Source organism: Somniosus microcephalus, chromosome 11 (genome assembly GCF_052327205.1).
Source record: "Somniosus microcephalus isolate GS21.2 chromosome 11, FLI_Smic_1.0, whole genome shotgun sequence".
NCBI lineage: Eukaryota > Metazoa > Chordata > Chondrichthyes > Squaliformes > Somniosidae > Somniosus > Somniosus microcephalus.
This window is the reverse complement of record NC_140997.1, coordinates 26,689,165-26,713,538: the sequence shown is the minus strand read 5'-3', so window position 1 is coordinate 26,713,538 and position 24,374 is coordinate 26,689,165. Positions and strand designations below refer to the sequence as shown.

Genomic DNA, 24,374 nt, shown 5'->3' with positions numbered 1-24,374 from the left:
AAATTTGTGATTTTATATTAAGTAACATCTTAAGTATGAGCTTATTTCAGCACTTGGAAACTGTCTCTTTCAGCTGCTCGCTAGTGCACAGTACACACCATGGTTTGTATGCTTCCTCTTTTAGTTTTAAAAAGTACGATTTGAAATGGAGATTTTTTTCTTAGCTTAGCAGTAATAGTGGATTTGAATGTATATTTTATATTTTTCCTACTTTTGCACAGTTGCTGCAATCTTTAAGGAAACCTTTTCCAGAAACCCTAGCCCTCATGTTCACGACGTGGATTTTCAATGGTAGATTGCATGTGTTGGTGGCCTTGTTTTATTTTTAAATTAAAAAGTGTTTCTGTTTCTAGTCGCATCGCAAGTTCTCGGCCCCCAGGCACGGGCACATGGGTTTTCTTCCTCGTAAGAGAAGTAGCAGACACAGAGGGAAAGTGAAAACCTGGCCTAAGGATGATCCCAGCAAGCCTGTGCATTTGACAGCTTTCCTGGGCTACAAAGCCGGCATGACTCATATTTTGCGGGAAATACAAAGACCTGGCCAGAGTAAGGATTTGACTTATTTTACTGCGTTGACCCCTGTAACGTTCTGTACATGTAATGTTCTGTCCGTGTAAAGTTCTGTCCATGTAATGTTCTGTCCGTGTAATGTTCTGTACATGTAATGTTCTGTCCGTGTAATGTTCTGTCCGTGTAATACCATGTTGTCTGAAATATGGCACCTCCGACAGTGCAGCACTCCCTCACTGGTGTGTCAGTGTAGATCTTGTGCTGGAGTGGTGCTTGAACCTACAGCCTTCTGACTCAGAGGCGAGACTGCTACCCATTGATCCATGGCCGGAGGTTGTGGGTTGAAGTTCCACTCCAGAGACGTGAGCACAAAATCTACGCTGACACTCCAGTGCAGTACTGAGGTAGAAAACAGATTATCTGGTCGTTATCTCATTGCTGTTTGTGGGAGCTTGCTGTGCGCAAATTGGCTGTCGCGTTTCCTACATTGCAACAGTGACTACACTTCAAAAAGTACTTCATTGGCTGTAAAGCACTTTGAGACATCCTGAGGTCGTGAAAGGTGCTATATAAATGCAAGTTATTTCTTTTTCTTTCTTTAATGTCAGTCATTAATGCCATACGACTGCCTATTACTGGTTCTGATGAAGGGTCCCAGACCTGAAACGTTAACTCTGTTTCTCTCTCCATGGATGCTGCCTAGCCTGCTGAGTATTTCCAGCATTTTCTGTTGTTATTGCCTATTATTAGGTTTGGGTTTTGCACTATCTCTTACATTATATTTTGCTGTTAATGACTGTTTTGGGTACAATTTCTAACATATGCTTCACTTACAACAACTTGCTTGGAGGTGCCGTCACCTGTGATCCCACTCCACTATTGTAACAATGGCGGAGCATGGCTTCCAATGCACCTGGGAGCACAGTGCCTGACCCCCTCCAAAATTTCCAGGGTCAGGCAATTTGCACATTGTTTTCAGGCTGCTTGCACCAGTGTTAGTGCAACTGGGGCACCCGTTTACAAAAGCAAAATGCTGCGGATGCTGGAGATCTGAAATAAAAACAGAAAATGCTGGAAATACTCAGCAGGTCAGGCAGCATCCGTGGAGAGAGAAACAGAGTTAACGTTTCAGGTCGATGACCCTTCGTCAGGACTGGAAAAAGCTGGAGATGGAACAGATTTTTAAGCAAGTTTAGGAGCAGGGAAAGGGGGGAGGGGAGGAAAGAACAAAAGGGAAGGTCTGTGATAGGATGGAAGACAGGAGAGATTAAGAGACTTTAAGAGGCATTAAGAGAGATTAAAGAGATGGTGCAAGGCAAAAGGAGATGGTAATGGGATGAGTTAAGAATCAAAAGATGGCTCTAGATGAAGTGTAAATGGCACTGGCAGAATGAAAGACAGCTGTCATGTGGGAGAGGGAAAATAAATAAATAAATAAATAAAATAAAATAAATGGAAAAAAAGGATAGGGGCCGAGGTTATGGTCTGAAATTGTTGAACTCTATGTTGAGTCCAGAAGGCTGTAAAGTGCCTAATTGAAAGATGAGGTGCTGTTCCTTACGTTGAGCTTCATTTGAACAATGCAAGAGGCCGAGGATAGTGAGGCCTGAGTGGGAGTGGAGCAGACAATTAAAGTGACAGGCGACCGGAAGCTCGGGGTCACCCTTATGGACTGAATGGAGGTGTTCTGCAAAGTGATCACCCAATCTGCGTTTGGTCTCCCCAATGTAGAGGAGACCGCATCGTGAGCAGCGAATACAGTATACTAAATTGCGAGAAGTACAAGTAAATCGCTGTTTCACCTGGAAGGAGTGTTTGGGGTCCTGGACAGTGGGAAGGGGGGAGGTAAAAGGGCAGGTGTTGCATCTCCTCCGCTTGCACGGGAAGGTACCAGGTGAAGGGGAAGGTGTGTTGGGGGTGCTAGAGGAGTGGACCAGGGTGTCGCGGAAGGAGCGGTCCCTTCGGAATGCTGGGGGAATCCCGTTTGGTGAGGTGGGGGAGGGAGGGGGTCTGGAAAATGTGGTGGTGGCCAGCTGCCTGGGGGAAGAGCCATCAGGTCCTGCTGAAGATTCGAGTGCAGATTTCAAACTGGCCTCTTTATAGGAAGGCTGATTTCACATGAAACTGGCCTGAAATACTCTCGTGGACTCCTCTGCCACCAATGAAAAGTAGGGTGCATACAGTATTGTGGGGGCACTGAAGGCGGCACCAGTGGGAATTCCAGTGGGCAATGCCATCTGGCCAGTACCATCTCTATGTCTGATGTCAGGCTGCAACAACCACCTACCCACTGAGGAACTCCCAGCGATACATCCAATAGGCGTAATGGGGGCCCGCCTTAATTCCCACCCCAATTTCCACCTCCGCGAAGCTCCGCCCACACCAAATCTGCTGGTAGGTTTGTGGACTTTCAGGGACACTATGTTATGCAGCCAAACACAGCAGGCATTTTGTGTACAACAGTGTCCCACAAGCAGCAATGTCTAATAGGTGGATTAGCTTCCCCCATCTGTACTTATTGAGCGACATAATGATAAGCATTAGCAAACAAACAGAAAACTATTATTCAAATGATTTTGCGAAGTGGGTACCTTTCTATCCACTCTGAGCTATTTTTTTTGAGGTGTAGAGCATGTTTTTGAACTGGATATTTTAATATTACAGAGATTTCAAAACGAGAAGTAGTAGAAGCTGTTACTATAATTGATACTCCACCATTGGTAGTGGTTGGGATTGTTGGGTATGTGGAGACTCCAAGGGGACTGCGGACATTTAAGACAATCTTTGCAGAACACATCAGTGACGAGTGCAAGCGGCGTTTCTACAAGAACTGGTAATAAGAATTTTTCTCTTTTGTTTTAATATCTCCTTTCTGAAGTTCATGTGTACAGATAAATATGAGTGGGTGATTGGTCAAAAGAAGACACGCTGTAAATTTTCTGGCCCCTGGCTCGTTTGGCGCTCCACATCTCGCTGGGGGTACAGCCCGTTTGGACACAAGCTCCCTGCAAACCATAAGAAAGGCCAAGGATCAGAAGAAACCATTTGGCCCATCAAAATGTGTTGCTCTCCCATCCCAGCATCCAATTGTATTTTGAATCCCCCTAATGTGTTTAACTCTGTCATCTCACTTGCCAGACTATTCCAAATGTTTACCAGCCTTTGAGTAAAGAACCTCAAGGCCCTTCTCTCTATCACTTCCAGGGCTTGGATGGTTCCCTTGTGCTTTGAGGACCTAAACTAGACACAGTACTTGAAATCTGGAGGACTATGTGGCTTCAATGTGATGGCCTCAAACTTATATTTTTCTAGTATCTGCTTTAAACTTTAATTTCACTAACTTAAATGTATCTCTCTGGTCCTACTGAACAGACTTAACTTGAAGTAATATTCTCGGTTCACTTTATCTATACCATTCAATTCTTTACATATATCAATTTACCCCTTCCCACCACCGCCCCCCGCCCATCTTAATCTTCTTTTTCCTCTCTTGACTGTGGAGCTTAAGCATTCCTAATGCCCAGCGCGTACAAACATTTTTTAATGGTTCTCACTACTTGCATCAAGAAGATCTACACTCTCACTGGATTGCATAGGAACATAGGAACAGGAATAGGCCATTCAGCCCCCTGAGTTCCGCCATTCAAACAGGTCATGGCGGATCTGCAGCTTGACTTTTTTTGCACAGGCAGGACATTTGTGGGACATACAAAAGTGCAAAAATGAACATTCAAAAAGAAGGGCGAGGAAAGAACATAAGACGTAGGAGCAGGAGTAGGTTATTTGGCCCCTCGAGCCATCAAAGTTCACCTTATCTAGTGGACAGCGAAAGCTTGTGCACCATTCTCCAGGGGCTAACTCCAGGGGAATGAAGCAAAACCAGAGGGAAAAAAAAAACTTGTCACTTTCAGGATAAGCTCTGGGAAGTTCCTCACTGACTTCATAAGACAATCAAGCAAGTTCCAGGAGACCGTGGTTACCTTCCTCAGGGCATCGTTACGTCTCTTTTAAAGATCTGGGGTCCGATTTACGTTTCCGGCCCAACAAGGAAGGAGGCATTGCTGGATCTGGTTCTGGGGAATGAGGTGGGTCAAGTGAAGCAAGTGTCAGTAGGGGAACATTTAGGGGACAGTGATCATAGTATCATAAGGTTTAGACTAGCTATGGAAAAGGACAGGGAGCAATCTAGAGTAAAAATACTTAATTGGAGGAAGGCCAATTTCACTGGGTTGAGAACGGATCTGGCCCGGGCCCGGGCCCCCCCAAAAAGCTGTAGAAGCTACATCATTACATAAATTTAAAACAGAAATAGACAGTTTCCTAGAAGTAAAGGGAATTAAGGGTTACGGGGAGTGGGCAGGAATTTGGACATGAGTCTAGGTTCGGATCGGACATGGCCCTGTGGGTAGCGGAGCGGGCCCAGGGGCCGTGTAGCCTGATCCTGCTCCTATTTCGTGTGTCTAATTCTGTTAGATTCAGGAGATGGTTCTGTGATAGTAGATTGGCGGTTAGGATCAGATCAGCCATGATCTTATTGAATGGCGGAGCAGGCTCGAGGGGCCGATTGGCCTACTCCTGCTCTTATTTCTTATGTTCTTATGGAATCAAAGATTGGCAGGCAAAACTGTAACAGAACAATGGGCTGCCTTTAAAGAGGAGATGGTTCGGGTACAGTCGAGGTATATTCCCATGAGGGGGAAAGGTAGGACAACCAAAGTCAAAGCTCCCTGGATGACGAAAGCGACAGAGAGTAAGATGAAGCAAAGAAAAGACGCGTATGACAGATGTCAGATTGAGAATACAAGTGAGAACCAGGCTGAATATAGAAAGATCAGAGGGGAAGTGAAAAAGAAAATAAGAGGGGCAAAGAGAGAGTATGAGAATAGACTGGCAGCTAACATAAAAGGGAATTCAAAAGTCTTCTGTAGCCATATAAATAGTAAACGGGTAGTAAGAGGAGGGGTGGGGCTGATTAGGGACCAAAAAGGAGACCTACGCATGGAGGCAGAGGGCATGGCTGAGGTACTAAATGAGTACTTTGCATCTGTCTTCACCAAGGAAAAAGATGCTGCCAAAGTCATAGTGAAAGAGGAGGTCGTGGAGATACCGGATGAGATAAGAATTGATAAAGAGGAGGTACTAGAAAGGCTGTCTGAACTTAAAGTTGATAAGTCACCAGGACTGGATGGGATGCATCCTAGGATGCTGAGGGAAGTTAAGGTGGAAATTGCGGAGGTACTGGCCATAATCTTCCAATCCTCCTTAGAAATGGGGGTGGTGCCAGAGGACTGGAGAATTGCAAATGTTACACCCTTGTTCAAAAAAGGGTGTAAAGATAAACCCAACAACTACAGGCCAGTCAGTTTAACCTTGGTAGTGGGGAAGCTTTTGGAAACGATAATCAGGGACAAAGTTAACAGTTACTTGGACAAGTGTGGTTTAATTAATGAAAGCCAGCACAGATTTGTTAAAGGCAAATCGTGTTTAACTAACTTATCGTGTTTTTTGATGAGGTAACAGAGAGGGTTGATGAGGGCAATACGGTTGATGTGGTGTACATGGATTTCCAAAGGCGTTTGATAAAGTGCCACATAATAGGCTTGCCAGCAAAGTTGAAGCCCATGGAATAAAAGGGACAGAGGCAGCATGGATACGAAATTGGCTAAGTGACAGGAAACAAGAGAGTATTGGTGAACGGTTGTTTTTCGGACTGGAGGAAGTTATACAGTGGTGCTCCCCAGGGGTTGGTACTAGGACCATTACTTTTCTTGATATATATTAATGACTTGGACTTGGGCATACAGGGCACAATTTCAAAATTTGCAGATGACACAAAACTAGGAAGTATAGTGAACAGTGAGGAGGATAGTGATAGACTTCAAGAAGACATAGACCAGCTGGTGAAATGGGCGAACACGTGGCAGATGAAATTTAATGCAGAAAAGTGCGAAATTATACATTTTGGTAGGAAGAACGAGGAAAGGCAATATACACTAAAGGATACAATTCTAAAGGGGGGGCATGAACAGAGAGACCGGGGGTATATGTGCACAAATCATTGAAGGTGGCAGGGCAGGTTGAGAAAGTGGTTAGAAAAGCATACGGGATCCTGGGCTTCATAAATAGAGGCATAGAGTACAAAAGCAAGGAAGTTATGATGAACCTTTATAAAACACTGGTTCGGCCTCAACTGGAGAATTGTGTCCAATTCTGGGCACTGCAGTTTAGGAAGGATGTGAAGGCCTTAGAGAGGGTGCAGAAAAGGTTTACGAGAATGGTTCCAGGGATGAGGGACTTCAGTTACGTGGATAGACTGGAGAGGCTGGGGTTGTTCTCCTTAGAGCAGAGAAGGTTGAGAGGAGATTTGATAGAGGTGTTCAAAATCATGAGGGGTCTGGACAGAGTAGATAGAGAGAAACTGTTCCCATTGGCGGAAGGGCCAAGAACCAGAGGACACAGATGTAAGGTGATTGGCAGAAGAACCAAAGGTGACATGAGGAAAAACCTTTTTATGCTGCGAGTGGTTAGAATCTGTAATGCACTGCCTGAAAGGGTGGTCGAGGCAGGTTCAATTGTGGCTTTCAAAAGGGAGTTGGCTAAGTACCCGAAGGAAAACATTTTGCAGGGCTACGGGGAAAGGGCGGGGGAGTGAGACTTGCAGAGAGCCGGTACGGGCTCGACGGGCTGAATGGCCTCCTACTATGCTGTAACCATTCTATGAATCTATGATTCTATGACTTTGACTTTTGGGCGACCGACTAACTGCTTGTAACCACAGCCGATCACCTGTACCCGCCGTCGATTGCCTGCACCCATGGCCGATTGCCTGTCAATGTGCATCACAGAACTCTGCCCAGTATTCCACTTGGGGCCTCTTGATTTCTGCCCATAAATTGAGAAGAGCCAATTGGAAAATCCAGGCTTGTGATATAACTTATTGATGGGACTTTTGGTCTCATGACTTTGAACTGGATAATTAGTATATGTTCAATATAACATATGCTACTGTACATGTCATATCTCCTTGTACAATTAGGTATAAGAGCAAGAAGAAAGCCTTTACTAAATACAGCAAGAAATGGCAGGACGAGGTGGGGAGAAAACAACTGGAGAAAGATTTTGAATCCATGAAGAAGTATTGCAAGATCATCAGAGTCATTGTTCATACTCAGGTGAAAACTGTATTGTTTCTCCATTGTCCATATTTATCTTTCCCATTTGTAACCACTCATATTTATGTACCTTTCACAACAGGGAGCAGAGTAGGTACCAACATGATTTCAGAGGCAGTGCTGCTGTGGGGGACTACGGTCTCCCGCGTAAAGAAATAGGCAACACAGCGAGCTACAAGAAATAGGTCTTTACTCCAACTCTCACAATATAGTACTGAATTCGTAAAGCCCGCGAACCTGTGATGACTCACGGATTGGTCACCTGCTGAAACCTGATTGGTTTTCCTTCTCTCAGCAGCAGGCAAGTCTGAACATGCCTTATTCCTCTCAGCTTGCAACTGTCTTGCGGGGGGAGGGGAATACAGCAGTTAAAAGGGGATTATACAGGTTTATCTACATACACACAGTGTTTCCCCAATGTGGCAATACGCCCCCCCAGAATCCTCGTTAACTGTAAAAGTCAGTCTCTGCGGAGGTTTGACCAAGCGGCCGTAGCGGCTGTAGTAGCCATCTGGCGTGTGAGGAGGGCTGTCTGGGAGGTTGGCCGGTTGGTTCGTCGGCTGGTCTGGCGGCTGGTCTGCCGGTGGGCTGGCTGGACGGGCTGCCGGCGAAGGTGGGGCGGCGGCCGGGAAGTAAGGTTCTGGTGTGTCTTGGTCCTCTTGTGGGGCCGCCGCCAACGCGGGAGGTCTGCCCCGCCGTGGGGGAAGAGCCGGCCGAAATGGGAAGCTGAGGTCCAGGTGCGCCGGTTTGAGGCGGTCTACTGAAATAAGGTCCGGCTTCCCGCCGACGTCGATAAGAAAAGCTTTGTCCCCCGTCTCCAATACTGGAAAGGGGCCGGTGTATAGTGCCTGCAGCGGGCCTCTGTGCGCGTCCCGGCGCACGAAGACGAACTCCGCATGTCGTAAGTCTCGAGGCACGTAGGACGGCTGCGGGCCATGTTGCGAAGTGGGCACTGGACGGAATTGCTGGGCCGCGTCCTGGTGCAGGGAAAGCTGTCTGGCGGCCGACCACGGCTCCGTTGTCAGGGGGAGGAAGTCGCCTGGTACTCTGAGCGGTTGGCCGTAGACCATCTCGGCCGCGGAGGCGCGGAGGTCCTCTTTGGGCGCGGTGCGCAATCCCAGGAGGACCCAGGGTAGTTTGTCGATCCAGCTGGTGTCGGCCAGGCTGGCGCGGAGGGAGGCTTTCAAGGAACGATGAAAGTGCTCGCAGAGCCCGTTGGCCTGCGGGTGGTAGGCTGTTGTCCTGTGCAACTTGGTGCCGAGGCCAGCGGTGATGGCATTCCACAAGTGGGAGGTGAACTGGGGGCCTCTGTCCGAGGATATGTCGGTCGGCACGCCGAACCAGGCCACCCATGTCGAGACGAATGCTCGCGCGACGTCGGTCGTGGTGGTGGAGGCGAGGGGAATCGCCTCGGGCCATCTGGTGGTGCGGTCGACGATCGTGAGCAGGTGTGTGAAACCGTGCGATGGCGGCAAGTGGCCTACCAGATCGACGTGGACGTGGTCGAAACGCCTCTCGGGCACCGGGAAACACTCCAATGGCGCCTTGGTGTGCTGCTGTACCTTAGCGCGCTGACACGCCACGCATGTGTTGGTCCAGTCTCTCACATCCTTGTGGAGTCCAGGCCAGACGAACTTGGCGGACATGAGTTTCTGAGACGCACGCATCCCTGGATGTGAGAGGCCGTGGATGATGTCGAAAACTCGCTTGCGCCAGGCAGATGGGACGACCGGCCGAGGCGAGGGGACTGAGACGTCGCACAGGAGGGTTGTGCCTGCTGCGTGGAAGTGGATGTCGGCCAGAGTGAGGCTGGTGGTTGACGTCCTGAGGGCCTGGATCTCCGCGTCGGCGGCCTGGTCTCTCGCCATGCTGGCGTAGTCGACGCCCAGGTGCACTGCGTGGAGCGAGGGTCTTGAGAGGCAGTCGGCCACCAAATTGTCCTTGCCGGCGACGTGGCGGATGTCCGTGGTGAACTCCGAGATGAAGTTGAGTTGGCGCTGTTGGCGCGCGGACCAGGGTTCGGTTACTTTGGCCATGGCGAAAGTGAGCGGCTTGTGGTCCACAAATGCAGTGAACGGCCGGCCTTCCAGAAGGAAACGGAAGTGCCGGATCGCCAGGAACAGGGCCAGGAGCTCTCTGTCGAACGTGCTGTAGGCCTGCTCGTTCTTGCGCAGCTGTCGGCTGAAAAATGCCAGTGGCTGCCACGCGCCTTCGACCCACTGTTGCTGGACGGCGCCAACGGCGTAATCCGAGGCGTCCGTGGTGAGGGCGGTCTTGGCGCCCGGGATGGGGTGGGCCAGTAGTGTGGCGTTGGCCAAGGCGCTTTTGGTCTGGTGGAAGGCTGTCGCCATCCCGCCGGACCAGGTGAGTTGCACTTTGCCCGTTTTGCCCCTGGTGGCTTCGTAGAGGGGGCGCATGAGTGAGGCGGCCTTGGGCGCGAAACGGTGATCGAAATTGACCATCCCCAAAAATTCCTGCAGCGCCTTGACCGAGGTGGGCTGGGGAAAGTCCGCCACCGCCTGCACCTTGGAAGGTAGGGGAATGGCTCCCCTTGGTGAGATTCTGTGGCCGAGAAAGTCAATTTGGGCTGCTCCGAACTGGCATTTGGCCGGGTTGACGATTAGCCCGTGTTGGCTGAGGCGCTGGAAAAGAGAGCGCAAATGCGCGATGTGCTCGGCCTTGCTGGTACTAGCCATGAGGATATCGTCCAGATAGACGAACAGGAAGCTCAGGTCCCGTAGGACGGAGTCCATGAGCCGTTGGAAGGCCTGTGCGGCATTCTTGAGCCCGAAGGGCATGCGCAGGAACTCGAACAGTCCGAAGGGGGTGATGACCGCCGTCTTCTGGACGTATCATGGTGGGCGGGGACCTGATGGTAGCCGCGAATCAGGTCGACCTTGGAAAAGACCGACTTTCCTGCTAGGTGTGCCGAGAAGTCTTGGATGTGCGGAATGGGGTATCTATCGAGCGTGGTGGCATCGTTGAGCCGTCTGTAGTCGCCGCAGGGGCACCAGCCACCACCCGGCTTGGGCACAATGTGGAGGGGGGATGACCAGGGGCTGTTCGAGCGGTGGATGATGCCCAGTTTCTCCATCGTGGCGAATTCTTCCTTGGCCACCGCCATCTTGGCTGGGTCCAGGCGTCTGCCTCGGGCGAACACTGGTGGTCCCGTAGTGGCGATGTGGTGCTCGACACCATGCTTGACTGCCGCGGCTGAGAAGGTCGGTTGTGTGAGCCTCGGGAAATCTGCGAGTAGGCGGGCGTAGTCATCATGCGCCGGGGCGGAGCAGGACCCGATGAGGGCCGGGCTGTTGCTCTGCTGGCAGGCCAGTGAAGCGAAAGTTGCTGCGTCGATCAGGCGCCTGTCGCGGACGTCGACCAGGAGTCCGTGGGCGCAAAGAAAATCGGCGCCCAGCAAGGGATGTGCCACCGAGGCTGTCACGAAATCCCACGTAAATCGCTGGCCGTTGAAACAAACCTCGGCCCGTCGCTTTCTGAAAGTAGCGATGGCTGCGCCATTTGCCGCCACGAGGGGTGGGCCGCTGTGGCCTGCCTGGATGTCGAGCTGGGAGGCAGGAATTATGCTGCATTGGGCTCCGGTGTCGCAGAGGAATCTGCGCCCTGAAAGGGAGTCGGTTATGTACAGCAGTTTACCTGCGGTGCCGATGGCCATCATGGCGGCGGGGGTGCGGTCGAGCGGGCCTAGGCGGCGGCGCGGGGCTGGTGCGTTGGGCCGGGCGGCCATCTTGGTTTGATCGAAAGAGCAGGGGTGCTCTGCAGCGTTGGGCCTTGTGGCCGAAACGCGCGTGGTAGTAGCATAGTTCTGCGGCCTAGCGTGGCGGCGCGCGCTCGGTGGTGTCGGGGAGCCTCGCGGCTGCACAGCCGAGTTGGGCGACGGCGAAGACTTTGTCCGTGGCGGCTGCCAGTTGTACGCAGTCCGTGATCGGGGACCCCGCGAGGGCAGTCTGTACCTGCTGAGGAAGCAGGCTGAGGAAAAGGGCCCGAAACAAGAAGCACTGCGGTTCCGAGCCCAGGAGCGCAAGCATTCGGCTCATCAACTGGGTCGGGGTAGAGTCGCCGAGGCCTGGTAGTGAGAGAAGCCTGCGGGCCCTCTCCTCACTGGACAGGCCGTAAGCCTGCAGCAAGCGGCCCTTAATGGTTGAGTACTTGCCGGTCTGTGGTGGGTTCCCCAGCAGGTCGAGAATTTCGGCGGCGGTGGAGCTTGCTAGTGCTGAGACTACGTGGAGGTACCTTTCTTCATCGTCTTGAACCCTGCGAAGGGTGAATTGGGCCTCCGTGTGTGCGAACCAAGCCGGTGCTTGGTGTTCCCAGAAGGTGGGGAGCTTCAAGGACACGGCGCCGGCCGACATCGGGCTGCTGCTGGTTGCCGTCGGGTCGTTGCTGGCCTCTGTAGGGCTGCGTGAGTCGGGGGCTTCGGCCGCCGACATTCGGGGTCACCAATGTGGGGGACTACGGTCTCCCGCGTAAAGAAATAGGCAACACAGCGAGCTACAAGAAATAGGTCTTTACTCCAACTCTCACAATACAGTACTGAATTCGTAAAGCCCGCGAACCTGTGATGACTCACGGATTGGTCACCTGCTGAAACCTGATTGGTTTTCCTTCTCGCAGCAGCAGGCAAGTCTGAACATGCCTTATTCCTCTCAGCTTGCAACTGTCTTGCGGGGGGAGGTGAATACAGCAGTTAAAAGGGGATTATACAGGTTTATCTACATACACACAGTGTTTCCCCACTGCCATGTTGACTGTCTAGCATGTTACATATTTAAGACAGAGTAGACAGCATCTTTGCAACTAGTGGCTTGGCCGAGAATTGTTGGAACTCACTTCAGCCACTTGCTGGGATTTCAAGCCTATGCTATTGCACCTTAAGCACTGTGCCTCAGCCCAAGCCCAGAATCTGAGCGGGCTACAGTATGATCTTACCAATATTAGAAGAATCACTTTTTTCAAATTTCAAAACAACTGTATGGTACTGACAAATTAAGTTGCAAAGAAGTTAGATGTAGCAAAATATACTTATATCAGGAATTGATACTGCCCCCCCTCCCCCCACACAGAGTCAGCAATCAGTGTAATCTCTCAAATCAGGGAAACTGACGAAAACTTCAGCTCTTCCGCAGTAATTACACTGGCCCAGAAATTCGAGTCTCCACGGGTGAGTACGCACAGGGTATTCACCCGTAAGCCCAATGGAAGTGCTGGTTTCCTGCATGCACTGCGCATGTGCGGGAAACCGGCACTTTCGTTCCCCTGAAAGCAGGGGTTCAGAGGTCGAACACGTGCGTGGGAGAGGCTGCGCGTGCGCATCGCACTTAGGTTTTTTTACAGGTTTTCCCGGGAGGGTAAGTCTCCAGAAGTTAGACATGTAAAAAGCAGGTGTAAGGCCTGCTTTTTACAAGGTAAGTGGTGAATTAATTAAAATTAAAACATTTTTCCACAGGTTTATTATTTTTAAATACTTTAAAGCAAGGTAAGTTTATTTTTAGCCCCGTTAGAAAATAAAATAATTTTTTCAAATATTTAAATTATTGTTTAAAATAGTTATTTCATGTAATTTATAGTTTATTTAAAAATGTGATTAAAAAAAAAATTATTTGAAGATTTAGTGATGTTTAGGGCCGTAGTATTTATAAGCTTTGACAGCTCTTCCTGTCAATCTTATGAATGGAGCATTCCCTGCTCTGATTGGCTCCCCATGGCCCACGTGATCTCAGGGGCCACATCGAACTAACTGCGCCCCGGGATACGCAAGCACTGCACGCCGACAGCTGGAGCAGGCCCCGGATCGGAATTCCACGCGGGCCCACAGCTCAACGGCAGGCGTGCAAAGTAAGTGCAGGTCGGGGGCTTGCACCCGCGGGAAGCCCCCGACCCAAATTTCTGGGCCACTGTTAAATTCCCCACTCAAAGTTAGACCCAAAGGGATTAGGTGTAACTAGGGTTTTAACTGCGTGTTAACTGCTAAATAAATGGCAAGGGCCTGAAAAACTGATTTTAATTTGGTGCAGTGTATAATTTATCCATTTTAATAAAAATTAAAACATTTTAAGAAACTTAAAAAAAAACTTGTTAAAATTTGAAAGTTAGCATTTTAAGAGTTTACTCACGTCCTTGTTCGCAGTCTGTGAGAATTCTGCATTTTGATTGGCTGCTTACACAGCTTGTTGACGTCACAGCAGCTCGCACTAGGGGATCCCCACTATACTCCGTTGATTTGAATTGAATGTCGGAAAACCTGAAGTTCTTGACACAGAGATCGCGAGATTCTTGTGCGAAGCTTACCTCCGGGCCACGGCGAACACTTTCTTTTTGCCGCTGACCGCGAATTCCGGGCCACTGCATTTAGTGCAATTCATAAATGTAATGACAATCATTCAAATTTTAAAGAAAAAGAAAGACTTGCACTTATATAGCACCTTTCATAACCTCAGGAAGTCCCAAAGTGCTTTACAGCCAATTAAGTACTGTTGAAGTGTAGTCACTGCTGTAATGTAGGAAATGTGGCAGTCAATTTGTGCACAGCAAGGTCCCACAAACAGCAATGTAATAATGGCCAGATAATTTTTTTTAATGCAGGTTGAATGATAAATACTGGCCAGGACACTGTTTATTGTTATTTTCATTCTGAATTTATGCTCACAAATTTTAGGTAAATACAGCACAAACTTCAAAAAATGTATAGATTAGCAAAAGCACTGATTAGCTATTGGGATTTTTTGTTTTCCTGCCTGCGTTGCATGGGTACCTATGGTTTTGTTGAGTGTCTAATGGATACTGATCAGGAAACTTTTTAAATCAGTTCTAAATCTGCCTGCTGCATGTATTGTTAAAAATGTATTATTGTGCCAGGTTTTGCTGGACTAATGCCTCAATGTTCAGGAGAGTGGGCCAGAGAGGATAAAATCAGGACACATTCTGGACTTCAGAAACTGTGGGATGGGATTGGCCATAAAAGTAAATCTGATGTAAGCATCTATCACATCATTGTAATACAGTCCACAATTAGTATGTTACATTATGTCTGCTGCGATTTCTCATTGAAGTTGTAGTCCATCTTATAGATAGAACAAGGGATAGAGCCAAGTTTCATCGAGTAACTTACTCGGTTTTTGGTGATTCATAGAAACATAGATACATAGAAGATAGGAGCAGGAGTAGGCCATTCGGCCCTTCAAGCCTGCTCCGCCATTCAATGAGATCATGGCTGATCATCCAAATTCAGTACCCTGTCCCTGCCTTCTCCCCATATCCCTTGATCCCTTTAGCCTTAAGAAATATATCCAACTCTTTCTTGAATATATTTAATGAACTGGCCTCCACCGCCCTCTGTGGCAGAGAATTCCACAGGTTCACCACTCTCTGGGTGAAGAAATTCCTCCTCATTTCAGTCCTAAATGGCTTACCCCTTATCCTTAGACTATGACCCCTGGTTCTGGACTCCCCCGCCATCAGAAACATCCTTCCTGTATCTAGCCTGACAGAATTTTATAGGTTTCGATGAGATCCCCTCTCAATCTTCTAAACTCCAGTGAGTATAAGTCCAATCGACACAATCTCTGTTTTTCTTCTGGATTAGAATGGTTTACCATATTAATCATTTTCCCATGAACCAAATTACATATAATAATAACAGTAACAGTTTGCATTTATATAGCACCTAAAATGCAAAAGGCTTTTGAAGGAGGGAGAAAGGTAGGATGATGGAAGGTATTAGGGAGAGCATTCCACAGTTAAGGCGTAAGTTGGAATAGAGAGTAGGGGGTGGGGGGGGAGGCGGTTTGCAAAGGAGTCTAACGTTGGGAGAGCGGCAGTAGCAAGCAGGATCATAGGGCTGAATAAGATTGCAGAGGTAAGGAGCGTGAGGCCATGGAGAGATTTTTAGATTCAGACAATGATTTTGAAATCAATGCATTGGGAATAGGAAGCTAATTAAGGTTGACAAGGACAGTGGTGATAGGGGAAAGGGGACTTAGAATGAGATAGGATGTGGGTGGCAGAGTTTTTGGATGAGTTGCAGCTTATGATGGGCTGAATACAGGAGGTTGGCAAAAAGAGCATTGGAGTCTGGAGATGACAGTGCACCAATAATGCAGGCTCTTACAGTCAGGGCAAGTGAATTATTTCTCTGACAGGAATTTCAACTAATAAGGGTTAGTGATCGGTGAGGGATTCTCTGAGCAACTGATGAATCTCATCAGACGTATGGCTAACAGATTCAAACTGTACCACAATTTTATAGTCACATATAAACCCTCCGTACGGCAGCACTCGCCCTGGTGTACTCTACAGCGGAGTACCACTCTCCGGCATGGCTATCAAGTCCGCATGTCAAATCCGTTGATGTCCAGCTGAATTCTACTATGAGAATTATCACTGGTACGCTTTTATCGACACCAACACCTTGGCTGCCCGTGCTTGCAAACATCGCACCACCATACCTACGCCGCGAATATGTAGTCTCCAGAGAATACAACTGCTACACCAGCAAAGACATGTCGATCCAGGCTGACTTGAACAACCTACCACCAACCCGTCTCAAATCTAGAAGGCCATTTTGGACTGTTGCCAAAGCCCTTCAGCGACCTCCCCTCAGCCTTGATGACCAATGGCGAAATGCTTGGAAGAACTGCGACATATGGAATGGATTCCTTATAGAGGACCCCACAGTACAACCTGAAGGATCAAACCTTCCTCGCAAACAGTGGACAACCATCAACCGCCTCAGAACCGGTCATGGTAAATGCTGCCACCTTCTCCATAGATGGAAGATTAAAGCACCCCCATCATGTGACTGTGGAGCTCCTAATCAGACCCTGGAGCACATCATTGAGCACTGCCCTCAGAGGAAATTCGCAGGCAGCCTACAAGATATCCACACTGTTACACCAGAAGCTTTGGCCTGGACATCTGACTTAGATATTGGTATTTGATTTGCTTTGCTACTACCACAGGAAAGAAGAAGAAGAAGTCACAAGGTTGTGAAGCAAGCATTTTAATTACTATACTGTTGGTCCATACTTTATTTTTATACTTTTGCTTGGAGACAATCACTGCCAGATTGAGCATGCACTGATGGAAGATGATACCGAGGGGCGGGGGAGGGGGAGGGATCCTATTTTGCTGCAAGCTGGGTGGAATATCCAATCTTGCACCAGCTCTTTACCCTCCCAGGAACTGGAATCTTTAAGCTGTAACTCAAATTAACTTTTTACCCTCATTCAACTCCTATGTCTCCATTTATTCTTTTGAAAATGGTGATGGTAAACTTTTAATCCAGTAAAAGTCTGGAGCTACCTTCATACTATGGATTCACTTCCACTAGGGGGTGCTTTTTGTACTGCTAGGAATCATTTCACTTTTACCATTAATAACCTTGGTTATTAAGGACCATAAGGAAGGTCCATAAGGTAGTCCTTGCGCTTTTTCTGTAGGCTGGATTCAAATTGGTATCTTCAGGGAAATAGGGGCTAATTATAAAGATCAATCCAAAAGCTTGTTCTGTTTGGAATGGCGTCCTTGTTGCAGTGTTACGTGCCGTACCTCAGTCCCCATACTTGTCTCTGAACTTACTCTGAATTTGCATTTGATAGGATTTAAGAAAAATTTTATTTGACGATCTAACCTCAAATCCTCTCTCCTTTAACATTCATAATCTGACTTCATCTAGTTTTGATAACCTGCCCCATAATTGGCTGTGAAGTGCTTTGGGACGTCTTGAAAGGCTCTATATAAATTCAACTTCTTTCTTCTTAACAGAATCATCTGTGGTCAGGATGTACCATTCTATAGATTGCATTGATCAAGGGGGTAGACTGAAGATGACTCCTAAATTACCATCTAATTAGCTGAAATATCCAGGCTGAATGTAGGGGCTGACCACAGAGAGACAGAGTAGAGGGGATAAGGAACAAAATCCCATTAAATTAAATGCTTAGGTCATGGTACTGCTGTCACTTGACCTTTTAACATTTTTTCCCCCATTAGATGAGACTGCTGCCTTTGCATCAGAAAAAGGCCCACATCATGGAAATCCAATTGAATGGAGGAACCATTGCGGAGAAAGCGGACTGGGCACACGAGAAACTGGAAAAACAGATCCTAGTGAGCACTATCTTTCATCAAAATGAAATGATAGATGTAATTGGTGTCACCAAAGGAAAGGGATTCAAAGGTAACTCAGACACTTGTTAACCCTCCAGGATTCTGCTGCAATCTTTAAATATAATATGAAAGTCAGTCGCCCCATTTAAAAAACCTTGGGCTAGAAATGGAATGGGCGGTATCTTTAGAAAAGTTTGAGAATTAGCGCCATACTTTAGACTGCAGCAAATTTCATGCTAACTGCTCAAAGAAATGATTGGAGCTAAATCAAACATTAAAGCCCAAACTCATTGGCGTTACAATCAAAGGGTGGACCAATATCGCGTGCAGTCTAATTGCAAGTCATCATTGCCACAGGCTAATTCCAGTTCTTAAAGGGGAGGTTCATTGATGCTGTAGAACTTCATTCTCAGCATTGCTGGCTGTGCAGCTGTCTCAGCAAGCAGCAACAGGTCAAGTAGAAGGAGCCGGTCGACTCAAGCAGCTGTACTGATGGCAGATCCACGCCCCAGGGAGAGAGCCCGCAGATTCTGTGATGAAGCATTGGAGGCGTTGGTGTTCACTGTGGAGAGACGGAGGGCGGCGCTGTACCCGGCAAGTGGCAGGAGACCCTTGCCCCAAGTCTTCCGCACCATGTGGAGGGAGGTAGCCCAGCACATCTTGGGCAACACTGTGGTCCCCAGGACCCATACACAATGCAGGAAGAAATTTAAAGACCTCACTCGGGTGGTCAGGGTGAGTGAATGCTTCAACAAATGTTCCATACCATCTGAACCACAGTCTTCACACGCTGCCCAAAGCACCACACCCCCAGCACTCACCCACCATCAATCTCTACCTACCAACACTCACACCCACATCTCACACCTTGCACACAATGACAGCTATTCAGCTATGGCAGGCACATCATCCAGACACATTGGTCCACACTCACTCACACACTTTCCTTTTTCTTGCAGGCCAAGGTGGCTCACAACAGGAGGGAGTGCACAGGCAGGGGACAAGCCGACACCCAATCACTGTCTCCGCTGGAGAATCGAGTGCTGCAGATTATTGGGCGCCAGGTGGTGGGCGCCGTGGCCACCGGCGACGTTGACCCCCTTGGGGACAACAATGGTATGTTCATCCCTACTCCTTCTTCTCACATTCCACCTCCCCCTCACCACACAAGCGTTTTGCACTTTCCAGCTAATCATGCTGTCTCCATGAATTTCTCCCTTCCTGCCCCCCTCCCCTCACCTTAACCTGACTCTTGTGCCTTTATGCTTTCAGATAATCAGCAAGCACGTGAGCAGCCTGTTCCTGAGGGCACCGTAGAGAGCGAGGCGGGATAAGAGGAAGAGGAAGAACACACCGCGTCACTGCATGTCTCACCCGCAGACACCAGCTCAGATACTGGCACTACGCATTCTTTAGAGGCTAGTATAGTAGCAGGATCTGCACAGGGTGAGACACTGTGGACGAGCGGGCTGCAGCAAGGCCAGGGGGAAAGGGCAGCTCAGGGGCCAGCTCCCCGGAGAGCGATTTCGTGCGCGAGTTCTGCTGCACAGGACTCAAATGAAGACTTTGATGGGGAGGTGTTTAGAGGAAGGGTGATGGGCATGCTCACGGACATGATAGGTGAAATGGCAAGGGTGCCCGAGAGCCTCTCGGCAATGGTAAGGAGCATGGAGGAGTCCGCCTCCAACATTGCACAAGGCTCTTTGCACACCATGGAGACCATCATTTCTAGGCTGCAAAGGATGGTAGACTCCCAGAGAGACCGTGGTGACCCAGACCTGATGCCGCGTGTGATGGGCGATCTGGCAGCTTCCATTGCAGCACAGGTGGAAGTGACGCAATGTCTTTGTGCTGTAATGTTGTCTCAGCTTGATGCCACACAAGCTCTGGCTGCTGCTATCGTGGCTGGGTCTACCAACGTCAACCGGGGCTTTCATGGTGTAGCAGCAGGCCAGCAATCTGTGCTCCAACAGATTGCTAGGGATGCTGAGATGCTGCCTCGGGCGAGTGGCGGTGGGTCAGTGGAGCAGAAGCTGCTGTCCTCTCTCAGGATGACAGCATTCCTGCTCCCACCACTGCTACTCTGCCATTGCCCTTGTCGCTGCCTGTCATCCAGCTAGCCCAGACTGCTGCCATGCTGAGGTGGTGCAGTCTACAGCTGGGCCTTCCAGACCCAGAGCTGGTCCAGGGCGTCCTGCAAGGCCATCTGAAGTCTCCTGCACAGACACTCGGCAGCCTTCCACCAGCCACAGTGGGGCCAACACTTTGTAGAAGCACTAGTGTAGGCAAAGGCACAGTAACGAGAGGCACTAAGGGATTGCACAAGGGTGAATAGTTAATATTAGAAACATAGAAACATAGAAGATAGGAGCAGGAGTAGGCCATTCGGCCCTTCGAGCCTGCTCCGCCATTCAATGAGATCATGGCTGATCATCCAAATTCAGTACCCTGTCCCTGCCTTCTCCCCATATCCCTTGATCCCTTTAGCCTTAAGAAATATATCCAACTCTTTTTTGAATATATTTAATGAACTGGCCTCCACCGCCCTCTGTGGCAGAGAATTCCACAGGTTCACCACTCTCTGGGTGAAGAAATTCCTCCTCATCTCAGTCCTAAATGGCTTACCCCTTATCCTTAGACTATGACCCCTGGTTCTGGACTCCCCGGCCATCATAAACATCCTTCCTGCATCTAGTCTGTCCAGGCCTGACAGAATTTTATAAGTTTTGATGAGATCCCCTCTCAATCTTCTAAACTCCAGTGAATATAAGCCCAATCGACACAATCTCTCCTCATACGTCATTCCTGCCATCCCAGGTATCAGCCTGGTGAATCTTCGCTGCACTCCTTCCATGACAAGAACGTCCTTCCTCAGGTAAGGCGACCAAAACTGCACACAGTACTCAAGGTGCGGTCTCACCAAGGCCCTGTACAACTGTAGCAAGACATCCTTGTTCCTGTACTCGAACCCTCTTGCTACGAAGGCCAACATACCATTTGCCTTCTTAACCGCCTGCTGCACCTGCATGCTTACCTTCAGCGACTGGTGCACAAGAACACCCAGGTCTCTTTGCACTTCCCCTTCTCCCAATCTATTGCCATTCAAATAATAATCTGCCTTCCTGTTTTTGCCACCAAAGTGGATAACCTCACATTTATCCACATTATAGTGCATTTGCCATGTTTCTGCCCAATCACCCAATCTGTCCAAATCGTACTGGAGTTTCACGACATCCTCCTCACAGCTTACCCTCCCACCCAGCTTTGTGTCGTCTGCAAATTTGGAGATATTACATCCAATTCCCTCGTCCAGATCATTAATATATATTGTGAACAGCTGGGGTCCTAGGACCGATCCTTGTGGTACCCCACTAGTCACTGCCTGCCACTCGGAAAACGACCCGTTTATTCCAACTCTTTGCTTTCTGTCCACCAACCAGTTCTCTATCCAAGTCAATACCTTGCCCCCAATCCCATGTGCCTTAATTTTGCACGCTAGGGACCTTATCGAAAGCCTTCTGAAAGTCCGTTGTTATAAATATGTGTTGGCTGATTATTAATTCAGTTTGGATTTTTTTTGTGGAGTCTCTCATTTCAGCTTTGCGCTGTGATATGGCTTGCGACAGGGATGGAATGATGGGAATGTGGTGAACAACGGGGATCCGGGGTTTAATTTATTTGAACCGCAGTCTGATGAGGCCGATTGAGTGACTGCCTCCTCCCTCGCTCCTGTTCCTCCTCCTCCTCCCTCACTCCTGTTCCTCCTCCTCCTCCCTCGCTCCTGTTCCCTCTCCTCCTCCTCCTCCATCGCTCCTGTTCCTTCTCCTCCCTCCCTCGCTCCTGTTCCTCCTCCTCTTCCTCCTCCTCCTCTCTCGCTCCTGTTCCTTCTCCTCCTCCCTCGCTCCTTTTCCTCCTCCTCCTCCCTCGCTCCTGTTCCTCCTCCTCCTCCCTCGCTCCTGTTCCTCCTCCTCCTCCCTCGCTCCTGTTCCTCCTCCTCCTCCTCCATCGCTGCTGTTCCTCCTCCTCCCTCCCTCGCTCCTGTTGCTCCTCCTCCTCCCTCGCTCCTGTTCCTCCTCCTCCTCCCTCGCTCCTGTTCCTCCTCCTCCTCCTTCCTCACTCCTGTTCCTCCTCCTCCCTCCCTCGTTCCTGTTGCTCCTCCTCCTCCCTCGCTCCTTTTCCTCCTCCTCCCTCGCTCCTGTTCCTCCTCCTCCTCCCTCGCTCCTGTTCCTCCTCCTCCTCCTTCCTCACTCCTGTTCCTCCTCCTCCTCCCTCGCGCCTGTTCCTCCTCCTCCTCCCTCGCTCCTGTTTCTTCTCCTCCGCCCTCGTTCCTGTTCCTCCTCCTCCTCCTCCCTCGCTCCTTTTCCTCCTCCTCCTCCTCCCTCGCTCCTTTTCCTCCTCCCTCGCTCCTGTTCCTCCTCCTCCTCCTCCCTCGCTCCTGTTCCTCCTCCTCCTCCTCCCTCGCTCCTGTTCCTCCTCCTGCTCCTCCCTCGCTCCTGTTCCTCCTCCTCCTCCCTCGCTCCTTTTCCTCCTCCCTCGCTCCTGTTCCCCCTCCTCCTCCCTCGCTCCTGTTCCTCCTCCTCCTCCCTCGCTCCTGTTCCTCCTCCCTTGCTCCTGTTCCTCCTCCTCCTCCCTCGCTCCTGTTCCTCCTCCTCCTCCCTTGCTCCTGTTCCTCCTCCCTCGCTCCTGTTCCTCCGCTTCCTCCCTCGCTCCTGTTCCTCCTCCCTCGCTCCTGTTCCTCCTCCTCCTCCCTCGCTCCTGTTCCTCCTCCTCCCTCGCTCCTGTTCCTCCTCCTCCTCCCTCGCTCCTGTTCCTCCTCCTCCTCCCTCGCTCCTGTTCCTCCTCCTCCTCCTCCCTCGCTTGTCCTCCTCCTCCTCCTCCTCCCTCGCTCCTGTTCCGCCTCCTCCTCCCTCGCTCCTGTTCCTCCTCCTCCTCCTCCCTCGCTCCTATTCCTCCTCCTCCTCCTCCCTCGCTCCTGTTCCTCCTCCTCCTCCTCCCTCGCTTGTCCTCCTCCTCTTCCTCTTCCTCCTCATCCTCCTCCTCCTCCTACTCTCCCTCTTTTTCCTCCTGAGGTGGTTCCGCAATCCCTGGTGGCAAGGGCTAGGCCCTCATGATGGCCAAGTTGTGGAGCATGCAGCAGACCACCATGAACTGAGACACCCGCTTAGCCGAGTACTGGAGGGCTCCTCCCAAGTGCTGAAGGCAGCGGAAACGTTGCTTGAGCCCCCCGTCGGTCTGCTCAATGATGTTCCTGTTGGCGGCATGTCTCTCATTATATGAGTGTTGGGCAGGAGTGTTGGGGTTGTGGAGGGGAGTCATGAGCCAGGTGGAGAGCGGATAGCCCTTGTCTCCGAGCAGCCAGCCGCGAGCTTGATGTGGTGGCTGGAAGAGTGCTGGCACACTGGTCTGGTGTAGGATGAAGGCACCGTGGCTGCTGCCAGAATAGCGGGCATTCACATTGAGGATTCGCTGTCTGGTTGCACACCAACTGCACAATCAGGGAGTGGTAGCCTTTGTGGTTACGGAAGATCTCAGGATTGTTATGCGGTGCCCGCAAAGGTTGCAGTCATTTGCGCCCTGCACCATGGGGAATCCCGATATCCTGGCAAAGTCACATGCATGCACGCTCGTCCTGTTTCTCACTGGTAATGGGGAAGGAAATGTAGTCCCTTCTCCTACCGTAGAGAGCCTCTGTGACCTCCCGGATGCAGTGATGGACAGTGAACTGCGAGATGTTAGCTATGTCTCCTGTTGCAGACTGGAAGGATCCGCTGGCGCAGAAATTGAGGGCGACGGTGACCTTGACTGCCACTGAGAGAGCCGTGGTCACTCTGGTCTGAGGCTGGAGGTCTGGGCGCAGGAGGTGACAGGGTTCTGTGACCACCTCCTAGGCGAAGCGAAGCCTTCTAATACACCGCTCCTCACTTAATTGGAGGTAGGGGAATTGCTCTCGGAATAGCCTCGGAGGGTAAGGCCTCCTGTTGAGAGCCCTGATGGCCCTCCTCTTTCCGCTGGCCACATGTTCCAATCTTTCTCGTTGCCTCTGCTCCCTCCTCAGTAGATCCTGGAGGGCGAGGTCGACTGCCAGTACAGCCCCCATTAATGTAACCAAGCAGCTTGATATTTTGTAAGAATAAATGTAACTACTTTTTAGTTACCACAGCACCCCTGATACAAAAGAATCTTTAAATTACTGAATTAAACTGTTTCACAATGTCAAACTGACAAGGAAGCAGTGAAACAGCACTAACCTGAGAGCTGTGACTCATTACTCATGATCCCTTTAAATAATGTCCCTGAAGCCGGCATCCGCCTACTTGATGCCTCCTCTCCCTGTCGCTGTCGGGGCGAGGCGCTAAGGTAGGTGGCGAAAATCAGTTTTGCAGATCGGGCGCCCAGTGAGCATTGCACGCTCACTGACGTCACGATCTGCCTGGTGTTGAAGTCCCCGACGGTAACTCGTACCGACGGCGCAACGGCGGGGGGGGGGGGGCTTATTTGTCGTGCGTTGCTGCAACAGGAGACATAGCTAACATCTCTGCATCCGGGAGGTCACAGAGGCTCTCTACG

The 24,374-nt window shown here is 49.9% G+C and overlaps 1 protein-coding gene across 1 annotated transcript in view; it reads left to right on the top strand.

Moving 5' to 3' along the window:
* The window catches only part of LOC147110414 (large ribosomal subunit protein uL3-like), a 37,471-nt gene continuing 13,097 nt past the window's right edge, over nt 1–24,374 (top strand). Inside the window, exons 1-5 of the mRNA XM_086000391.1 lie at nt 1–102; nt 354–546; nt 3,175–3,343; nt 7,547–7,682; nt 17,691–17,877. Of these exons, the coding sequence (XP_085856517.1) occupies nt 100–102; nt 354–546; nt 3,175–3,343; nt 7,547–7,682; nt 17,691–17,877 (688 nt within the window). The 5' untranslated portion in view covers nt 1–99. The remainder of the gene's footprint in view (nt 103–353; nt 547–3,174; nt 3,344–7,546; nt 7,683–17,690; nt 17,878–24,374) is intronic.